Source organism: Larimichthys crocea, chromosome XV (genome assembly GCF_000972845.2).
Source record: "Larimichthys crocea isolate SSNF chromosome XV, L_crocea_2.0, whole genome shotgun sequence".
In the NCBI taxonomy this organism is placed as follows: domain Eukaryota; kingdom Metazoa; phylum Chordata; class Actinopteri; family Sciaenidae; genus Larimichthys; species Larimichthys crocea.
Window position 1 is genome coordinate 20,222,186 of NC_040025.1, and position 10,825 is coordinate 20,233,010.

General features: G+C 39.6%; 1 protein-coding gene across 1 annotated transcript; it reads right to left on the minus strand.

Moving 5' to 3' along the window:
* Positions 1-8,431: 8,431 nt before the first annotated feature.
* On the minus strand, positions 8,432-10,037 carry hes2.1 (hes family bHLH transcription factor 2, tandem duplicate 1). Its single transcript, XM_010740295.3, has 3 exons — positions 9,616-10,037; positions 9,327-9,510; positions 8,432-9,225 (listed from the first exon to the last, which is right to left on the minus strand). The coding sequence occupies exons 1-3, from the start codon at positions 9,703-9,705 to the stop codon at positions 8,891-8,893; spliced, it is 609 nt and encodes a 202-aa protein (XP_010738597.1). The 5' UTR covers positions 9,706-10,037; the 3' UTR covers positions 8,432-8,890.
* Positions 10,038-10,825: the final 788 nt, after the last annotated feature.

Below are 10,825 nucleotides of genomic sequence, written 5' to 3' on the forward strand. Positions count from 1 at the left end.
TCTTTGTGCCAGACAAATGTCCAGAGCAGAAGTCAGAGAAGATGTGTCCCTAACGGCCAAAGGCAGCGGTATATATCCAGGTCCGTGGCGTCGGTTTCCGTGCGTCACGGGTACGCCCCCAAGCCAACATGAAACGATTTGGACAGACCAAGTATACGATGAAAACAACACAAAACCATCAAATTTTGTCAGATAGCCATCTGTCTCGTTGTCTAATCCATACCTAACAACTGCAGTGCGTGTCTGCGTTATGATCCATAGACCAAATCAAACAAAATTAGCGTCAAGAAGCTCTAGAAACGTGTGCGTAAAGCAGTTTGGGCGCACTGAATGCTCATTCACAAAATACCAATTCTGCAAACTCCTGTTAAACTGGGTTAAATATTAGTAGTAAATCTACAAATAGATGGATATATTGTTTGTAAAATAAATACACATATGTATTTTATAAATAGATACATTTATGTACATGTATCTGGTGAGGAATTAGGCAGTATTGTAGAAAAGTGATGTACAGCATCTCGGGTATGAAGTGAAGGCTATATAGCATATTTGTTTGTGTTCTAAATATGAAACGTAGCAAACTATATATATAAAAACAATGTTTTTACCACAGTAACTTTCATTTCTCAATCTGAATTATTAAAGTTTGTTTGCCTGCTGTTTTTCCTCTTGCTGTTGTTTTACTGTATTCCACTGTTTTCAGTCTTAGTTTGATTTCGTATCCTTTATATTACATATCATTTTTAAATAAATGTGCACATTTAGAACAGCAGGGTGCAATACATACACTACTGGCATAGGGGTCAGGCTTGCTTGTATGGAAAAGTGTCCACAGAGGTGTAGACTCTTACTCCAATCTCATACCCAAGCCACGCTACTTTCATGTAACATCTGCTCTTGAATTTTGACAACAATAGTTTTGCATACGACGTTTTTATGCTGTTTCTGCCCAAAAGGGAGGGGGTCTCTACCTGTAGGGTGTATCCCGCTGCTACCAACGCCTCATACAGGGCGGTGGGGGCTGAAAAACAGAGGGTGGGTACTGAGGGAACATGTACTTCAATCACAATAGCCACAAACGGAGCCTGTTTTTTGTTGTTGTTTTTTAAATTATTATTAGGTGTTACAAATATTTAGACTATTTACTTGTGGCTTTGATGTCTTTAATAACCAACTGTCATGTCCTGCGAGAAATGAATCTAACTATGAATAACAGCTTTAATATTTTCAGATTTAAAATAAAAGCGAGAGATCTGACAACCCATCAAATACCACTGCACTCAGGGGAACCACGCGCGCAGCACGCGCCACGGGGACCAGATGGCTGTCTGTTACCGAGCCTTCAACTCCCCCCTCTCCCCACCCCACCCCACCCCAACATCCAGCTATCGACCCCACCCCCCACACGGCCTTCCTGCTCCACACCAGTACAGCCTAAAAAGCTGATCCTCCCTGTCCCACCGTGGAACTATCCATCTCTCATCCATGCGCGCGCAAACACACACACACACACACACACACACGCACACAAACAAACATACACACACACACACACACACGCACTGCATTGAACAACTATAAACTTTACACGCAGGACACATGATCTCCACGCGGTTTTTAGCGTGGGTACCCCATCTGCATGCTTCTTAGTTGTTAGTGTCCAACTGAAACAAACCACCACCCCCCTCCCGTTTGGAAAGTCCATGTTGCAATTGTCTCCTTCAGCTTGACTCCTGGATATTTTAGCGTCCAAGCTATCATTGGATGCTTGTTTATCAATATTAATATTATATGGTGATGACGAAACAAAGCTTAGTCTGTTGATGGAAGATGAAAGATGTTTGTCTGGAAGAGCAGACTCCGTGACTCCGTCAACAAGGTTTCATTTTGATGAAAGAATATCACGTTGAATATCAAATAGTTGACGCTGGAAAACACACATTGGGAATCTTAAAAAGCACATAGTGCATGTTGACTGAACTTCCCAACATAGAAGCACATACGCAATTACAACACTGCTAAATATATGAAAGCAGTCTGCAGTTAAATTTCTTAGTCTAATACAAGCTTTAAATGTTTTTCTCTCTATACTGCAGTTTGATTATGGCGCAATATGAATGTTTACAACAGTTAACACGGGGTTGCATTTGGGGGCGATTCAGTTGTGTATATTCTGGAGTATCTAATAAAATAATAAATAAAAACTAATAAAATTTGCAGAGTTTAGATGTAAAGGTCAGCATCGTGTGGATGTTGCTGTGCTGATGTAACAAAGACAAACCTTGTCCCTGAAACTGAGAGGCACACTTGCTGCACGCGCCCCTCACCGTCCCGCTGGGATGGAGGGATGATGATGGGGGTGGGTGGGGGTCGGGGTGTACACTTCTCAGTTTTGCTCTTACGGTTAGAGTCCTCTTTTGTCTTTTGGAGCAAATTCGGCGTCGGTAACCCATCTGTGCAGGCCGGATAACAGGGAGCCTTTGTCTGAAAATGTTCCAACACTTCAGGGGAATTAAGAGTCACACTCGGGCTGCGCGGGGATGATGGAGGGGGGAAACAGCAAACAGGACCTCCACCATCACCACCACCACCAGCTGACTTTTGCCGCAGCGTGATGTGTGCTTTGAGAAAACAGACGGCTTCGATGATTTTTCAAGAGTTTCAAACAATGAAGAACCTTATTCAACTCAACTATCAACATATTCTATGTCCACATGTGTCTGTTTCAATGTCCAAAAAAGAAGGTGATATAATGTTTTAAGGCTGTGGTGTTTATCCATTATTCTTCTCAGTATGTATGAACACAATCTTGAGAGCAACACACCAGGCTGTACTGCTCCAACACTGCTCTTGTGGGAGTAAAATAGGTCAAAGTAAGAAAATCCCAGTTACAAAATAGGGAAACCAAACATTCATGTGTGACAGTTTAATTGTCCTTTACGGGAGGCTTCTCTTTGTTTGAACCAAGTCAAAGTTATCACTCTTGATACTTGAATTTGTGTACAATCTTGAGTAATTCATTATGATATGATGAAGTAAATTCAGTTATTTTAGTTATTTAGTCACTTTTTTGTGAGATTTTGTACTCTATCAAAACAAAATGAGAATGTGGTAACTGAAAAGAAATGGGCTTGCAAATACATAGACAACATTTGAACATTGGACAATTAGACAACACTGGAGTTAAAAGAAAGGTCTTCAGTCTCTTACTCTGCCAGAAGGACAGAAGGGTTTCTAATTTGTGGCAGCAAGTGGTGGTTTTACTTGTAGTTGAGTGCAGAGCATCAAACTGGACACAACTCATAAGGTTTAAATAATACGTTAACTTAATCGACAGAGCAACTTGGACTAATGAGAATTCATTTTCTCTTTAACTTAAGTTGCTCTTTGGTTCGTTAATTGAACTTGGTGGTACCCCATCTGTTATGAAATCTTTTACCGGTGATCATTATAACTCACTGCAGTGAAACACCCTTGCCTTGGTTCGAACACATGGCACAGAGCTTTCTCCTGTTAAATCTGTCTCATCAAATTACATTCTTATTAATTAATTAATTGAAAGCTACATACATTTCTGCTCTTGGCAGATGCTGTGATCCAAATTCACGTTCACCAGACTTGATTATTGTCACTGCCTCGTGTTCATCTTCAGATGTTCAGAATTTGGCATGCTCTAATTTTAACTAAAACTAGAAAATGTAACCATATTACACCAATTTTAGCTTCCCTTTATCGGCTCCTTTTTTTGCTTTCAGCTAGCTGCTTATTTTTGATCATCTTCCATCAGGTTGGTCTCAATCTATAGATGAATGGCTGAATGCTGTCCTCTTTCCAGGTATTCATGGTGTAGAGGAGGTCATCTGGCTCAGATCCTATCTGTTGGTAACACCTGAAGTGGCTCAACATCCTCCTGGATCCATGTTTTTCACATAGTAGTTAGGTAGTCTATTCTGTACACACGTCTGTCCATACTCCTCCCTCTCCCTCATTTTTTCTGTTCAATGTGTTTTGGAGGATATTTGTCCTTAATCTGAATCCATGGTCTAAGGACAGAGGGGGAGGTTTCCTGTACAGACTGAAAATCCCCTTGTGACAAATTTGTAATTTGTGGTATCCTCTATAGCAGGGGTGTCAAACTGGTCCACAAAGGGGCCGTGTGGCTGCAGGTTTTAGTTCCAACCAACCAAGAGCACACAGTTTGACCAATCAACTCTCTGAAGACTGAGATCAGTTGATTAAATGAGTCAAGTCTGGTGTGCTGCTGTTTGGTTGGAAGGAAAACCTGCAGCCACACAGCCCCTTTGTGGACCAGTTCGACACCCCTGCTCTATAGTGTCGATCAAGCTCCAAAAAGACTGGATACTACAATTAACACAATGCAACTCAATAGCAGGTTTCATTAGACCCAGCTTGTCTTTTATTGTCTGTTCTTTCCATATCTACAAATTATACTGTAGAATTTCTCCTAAAAACTCAAAGTCTTAGGCTCAAGCAGAGGATCTGGAAAAGCTCTATCCAGAGAAAAATCCTTCAATGACCATGGTAACTAGGGTATGGTTAAGGATAGAAATAGGTTGTGTAGTAAAAGTTTGTGACAAGATACAAACTCCTCCACAAAACTCAGGTGTATTAGCACCCAAACACCTGACTGCTGTGGTCCTGCACGACGTCCACTACATATATTATTGCTATCATTATTGCTATCATATCTCCATTACAGTCTATAGTTAGTTATTGATTTGCTGCTGCTGTGCATCTTTGTCTCTGTCTGTCTCTCTATCTCAATATTTATCTATCTAATCCCCAAATTGTTAGACCATGTAACATGTTTTCTATCAGTTCCACATTAAAAGCATAATGTATATTACGTTTATGTGTACAGCAGTGCACCATGGCATTTTCTGAATGTTCTGAACATTTTCTGAACTGTTTTTTTCTCCTCGGGGTTGAGAAGAGGTTTGTGTTTTTCTCACCTGCAAATTATGGCAATGTCACGTTACATGACTCTTTACACAACGGGTAAAAAAGAAAAGTTAAACTAACAGTCACATGCTCACACACATGACTCTTCTTATTGCCTTTGCACTTTTAACTCTGTTTACCCTGGCGCTCTAAGGTTTATTAAAAATTCTGTTGTCTGGACCTTCATTGTGTTGTGTTGGCCCTTGCTGGATTCATGCAGACACACCCACTCATATCTGATGATGACACCATATTTGAACAGTCATCTTTTTTTTATCAGTGGTTTAAATACATTTTCAATCTACTACATGTATTTTTAAATTACTTGCTATAGTACACTGTTGCCCATAAAGTTGGAATCATTTTGTTTTGAGACACATTCCTCTTTTTATTTCTATTTATACACATAATTGTGGTTTAATTTCACTGTGATATGTTTGAAAGAGATTGTTTAATAAAGTTTTGAACTTTATCTATCAAGAATAAATCACATTGTCACAATTTCATCAGAAGAGCTGAAAATACTTTATTTCACCTTTATGGGCAACAGTTTATATGTATTGCTGGCATTTAATCAATCTTATTTTATCCTCTTGATCTTGTGTCTTGTAATCTTATATAGATAGATTACACTGGGGAACACAATTTTGGTTGAGTTAGGTCTGACAGCTGTTTCTACTCATTTTTGGGTGCGGAATACAAAAATGATCTCAGTTTTTCCTCTATCACGTCAAATTTTTGAACTACAGGACCCTGTTTACTTAAAAAATATGAAAAATACTGTACTTCACATATATGTGCTTGTTTTCACTAAACAAAAATAACAGTCTGTGCAATGATCTTTTTGCTCTCGCCAAACCATGGGGATACCAAATGCCAACTTTTCACGTGTTCCTTTGGTCCACATCCGTAAACTCTCGACATACTGCTTGCACACTTTGTGAGGGGCCCATGGCTTGTCTTGATCACTGAGTTTTACTTTAAAATATGCAAAATATGCTTGTTTGACAAATGCACTGATGTTTGCCCTCTGACTTAGAATGGTGAAACTACCACAAATATAGCAAAAGGAGTCAGGGTTGTTTACGACGAGAAGTAGCAGGAGCAGACATGATCTGGAACAAAGGAAATATATACCTATGTAAATAAAACACTAAGATGGAATAGTTACAAGCTTTGAAAACTACAAAAACAGCATAAAACGGAATAGAACTTACAAAGGTATGCCCATGGTTACAAGGTTAAGAGAAAAGCCAGGACAAATCCTTTTAATTCCTACTATGCTAGCTTTCTGTTTGCAGATATTGATAGTATATTGTGACTGCACAAACAAGTTGCCACGTAGCTGTAGATTAGTCCATTCATAATCAGCTGGCAAGTCTTACTACAGCTAATCAGTGGAGTTTTGCTTATCTGGAGGGTAAGCTGTTGAGAAAAAACTTGACGTGCTAGAAAAAAACTGACTTTTTTGCTTGCCAATTTTAGTTTTAATCAGCATGAAAATTTAACTTTTTTCAAATTGTTCCCCAATGTTATTTTTCTCTATGTGGTGGGCTAAGACTCTCTTTGAAGGAGATTATTTTGACTCAAAATAAGTACATTTAACCTCCATAGGAACAAGGAACATCACAGTGATACTAAGCTCACCCATACACACACATTTAAATCAATCCAATCCAGCCAGAAGCAATTTGGGGTTCAGTATCTTACTCAAGGACACTTTGACTGGACTGGGGGAGCCAGGAATTGAACCCTTAACTTCAATCTACATATAATCAAACATTGAAAGAGTTACTGTTCACTAAAATAATGCCCTCTGGTCATAACAGTTGAGACAGGACTTTATTCTGTTAAAATATCTTTAAGTTAAACTCATACACTGTATGGAACCACAAAGCGGGAGATGACAACTTTAGGAGATATACACTTTTGACTCGTCTGAACATTAGAATGCATTTCTGCACACCATTTGTCTTCCATTACTTCTACTGAAGTTGCAATGACAATAGACCTGTATAAATGGACCATAACTGTGGTTTGTATAGTGACTTGTCCTGCATTATTACTGCCCATTTTCTGAAGAACACCATATCTCTTCTCACATACATTTCCTACCTCACCGGGTGCCACTGGTTTTAGGTCATCTCAGTTTGACAGTCAACTTGGAGAGACATAAAAAATGTGTTTGAGATATAATCCATATTTTATCACTGTTGTTGGTCCATTCAGCAGTTCTCCAACATTCAAGATTTATGTCTTATCTCAAGATAATAAATACAACTACATCATCAGAAAATCATGAATGTTGTGAAAAGAATTATGTAAATTTGACTATTGCATTCAAAAACTTGTGGTTCAAATCCACAATGTTGGACCACCATTAGATGCTCCAATAAGAAGTTGTCAGGAGTCAATGCTCTTGGCTGTATTACCACAGGAGAATAACATCATGTCAAATAAAAATAAATAAGTATTAGGGCACTTATCTCTCTTTCAGGTCTATACAAACGCAAATACAAATGCTGCTTAAAGTTAAGAAATCAAACCCCATGTTATTTATTTTATTTCATTTTTTGGAACAAGTTTACCCTTTGTTAGCCTGTATATCAGTGAACAAAAAATATGAACAAAGTCATATGTCATATGGTGTCGTATGTTTACAAATAATACTATACACTGTATACAAAGATAATAATTTAGAAAGTCGAGTATTAGAATGGTTCATTATTATTCTGTTTGGCCTTGATATGATATAATTATAATTGCTGGAGAATGTTGTTTTCACAGTGCACAGTTCATTTTCTGCTTCCTTCATAGGCTTTTTGATGACAGAGGGAGAAGGACGTAATGCTTCCTTCATAGGCTTTTTGATGACAGAGGGAGAAGGACGTAATTAAGATATGTTTTTTTGTGTGTTTCCTATATGCTATAGGATAAAGAATAAAGACATTAAAAAACAGAAGTATCATTTAGTAACAGTGGTAAATTCAGGATGCAAGATATGACACAAATCCAAGGAAGCCTTGGTGTTATTTGTGGTGTTACACTTGGTATTAAATTGTGAGATTCCAAACATTATTATTGAAAAATCACACAAATGTTGTTGTTTTTTGTTTGTTTTTAGGAAATGTTACATATTGTAGAATCACTGTGTTTGGGTTGTGTCATATTTATCATTTCATCCACAGTTACAGTCATCTCAGTGTGTGTCCCAACCAGCCCAACTTCTTCCCACCACTTTGGCGGCAACTAGAGAGGCGCCTCACATCAGCAACAATGGAGCAGCTGCTCGTCAGCATCAATAGGCTTAGGCTGACCTGTGGCTTTATGCGTTTGCGCGCCTTTTTTATTCCATTCATACAACTGAGATTCCTCTCACGGAGAGTCTTGGGTTCAATGATAAACTTTAGATCCTCAGACCACAAAACCAAAGATCAAACAACACAATCATATTCGTTGAGAGTACATTTATTGAAAAGCTTTTGTCAGCGACAAAACAGTGGAAGTGTCACAAAACATGTTTTTCTTACATAATGTCAATGAACGATAATAATAATAACAATAATCATATTTAACACACAGTGTTTACAGACTATTCTTTTGCACAGACCAAAATACTTTTAAGTCCATTGTGCAAACCTCAAACAAAATAACCCTTGGGGTTTTACAAAAGTGTTGTCTACAACCCATATCTCTGAAACCCCAAAGAGGATTGCATTTAAAAACGTTCATAGACTTCAGTTTCTTTGAGATCTGTGCCCGTGTGCCTTTTGGCATTATACGCAAAATGAGCCAATAGCTGAATTAAATTATCATACAGCAACTCCAAACATTCTCAATGGCTAAAACTACTTTCATTGAAATACAAATAGCATAAATAACATCACAAAATACATAACATGCATGAGATAAATGTCCATGTAATCTACCAAGGTCTCCACATGGCTGCGCTGACAGCCTGTGGGCCTGGCTGCGCTCTGCTGGGAGCCACTGCGCCGCTGCTGATGCCGCGGGACTGGCTCTCCAGTCTGGAGTTGAAGCTGGATTTAAGGCTCTGGAGTCTCTGTTGGATCTGAGGGAAAGTCCTGGAGCTCTGAGCGCAACAGTTCAGGCAGGTTGGGGTGACGGTAGCGGACGTGGACTGCTGTACAAACTCGTTCACCCGCCGACACGCGTCTTGATCCAGGCTCGTTTTGGGAAGCAGAGCGGAGACGCGCTGGAGGCAGGCTTTGTAGCCTTCTTTGTAACTGTCTGCGGAATCTGGAGGGAGAAAATATTTGATTAGTGGCTTGAATTTCATGTGTTGGCTTTAAATTCAAATAAGATAGTTTGTGCAATGTAGTTCAGGAGACGATGCTTACCTTTGACAGGGGTAGAAGGGAGATCTCTGAGGAAACGGACGGTCATTTCCAGAATATCAGCTTTCTCCAGTTTGGAGTAGCGTGCGTTGTCTTTGCCAACCAGAGGAAGAATCAGACTTTTCAAGTGACTGAGACTGTCGTTGATACGAGCACGTCTTCTCTTCTCCAGCAGAGGTTTAAGAGTCTAGAAGAGATGAGGAAAAGTCGTTATTCAGCTGCACTTTTAAAAGTCAAAGCAGAAAAAAAACCCCAGTAACATTAACAGCTTTAGTTTCTCTCTTTCCCTTACCTTTCTCAATTCGTTGGCTTGTTTTCTCTGGGCCACGGTGGACCTGGCAGTGAGAGGCTGGTTGGCCTCAGTAGTGATGCTGGGACTCATTTCGTTTGTTGCTTGTTGTTGTGCTTTTTTTTTAGGGGAGATACTTGCTCTTGGAGCGGCTGAGCTCGAGTGTGCCGCAGAGCTGGAGAGCCTCCTATTTATATGGCTCCAGCGCGTCAGAGGGGAGGGAACACACGCCACTGTGCTGGGGGTTTGACATTAGGGGAGGGTGGGGGGTGATACCTCTGGGAAATGAGAGGAGCTCCTGTCTGGACCATCTGGTCCCACTGGGCGACTGCGTCCACCGCTGGTATGCAGAGTTTCGTCATGATGTGTTTTATTGGGTTTAAAATGTAAAGCTTGAACGTTCATGTAGATCAAGTTACGCACGACAGCCATACACCGATGTTGTTTTGTCCTTCACATAAGCTGCATCAGATCGATGTTGTTTCGCAACTTTCTGTAATAAAGATTGCTTCTTTATTTCGTCTAGCTTTGTCATTAATTAACAATATTTCTATTTATTATCATCTTTATTTACTGCATCCACATTTTCACGGCAGATGGGCGTGAAATCCCCTAAATATCATCTTAGTTTGATGAGATACCAGAAAATTAACAATTAAAAAGTTAGATGAATATAATAATAACATAATATAATCAAAACACGTGCATTCACTCGGTTTATTCGTGACTCATGTATATAGGACTGGACTTGCCTTCGCGCCACAACAAAAGAAACACAGAACCAGATAGTGATTCGGAGGTGACAGGACTAATCTATTCCTACAATTAATAAACCAGATACCCAAGCCACGCTATCTATGGATTAACATCTGCTTATGGACCCTCAGCAGCTTGTTTCCAATATCAACAATACCGTGTTTACCTGGAGCATTGTGGGAGGAGACAGAGTGACGTGAACAACCTGCAACACAAGCAGAGAAGGGTGTCCATCTAGGGCGTACGGATATAGTGTATGAATACTATTCAAGCCATGCAACACACGAGGATGGATAACACGATGAAAGAGAGAGCAATGATTCAGTAAAAGACTGGAGTTATTTTGTGCCACTCTCTAAAATAGTCGGTAAACACATCATGGAATACACCATTGCACATGTTGTAATCGTAAACCAATCATTTTATTTCATCATCTTCGCAGAGTTTCAGTCAACCT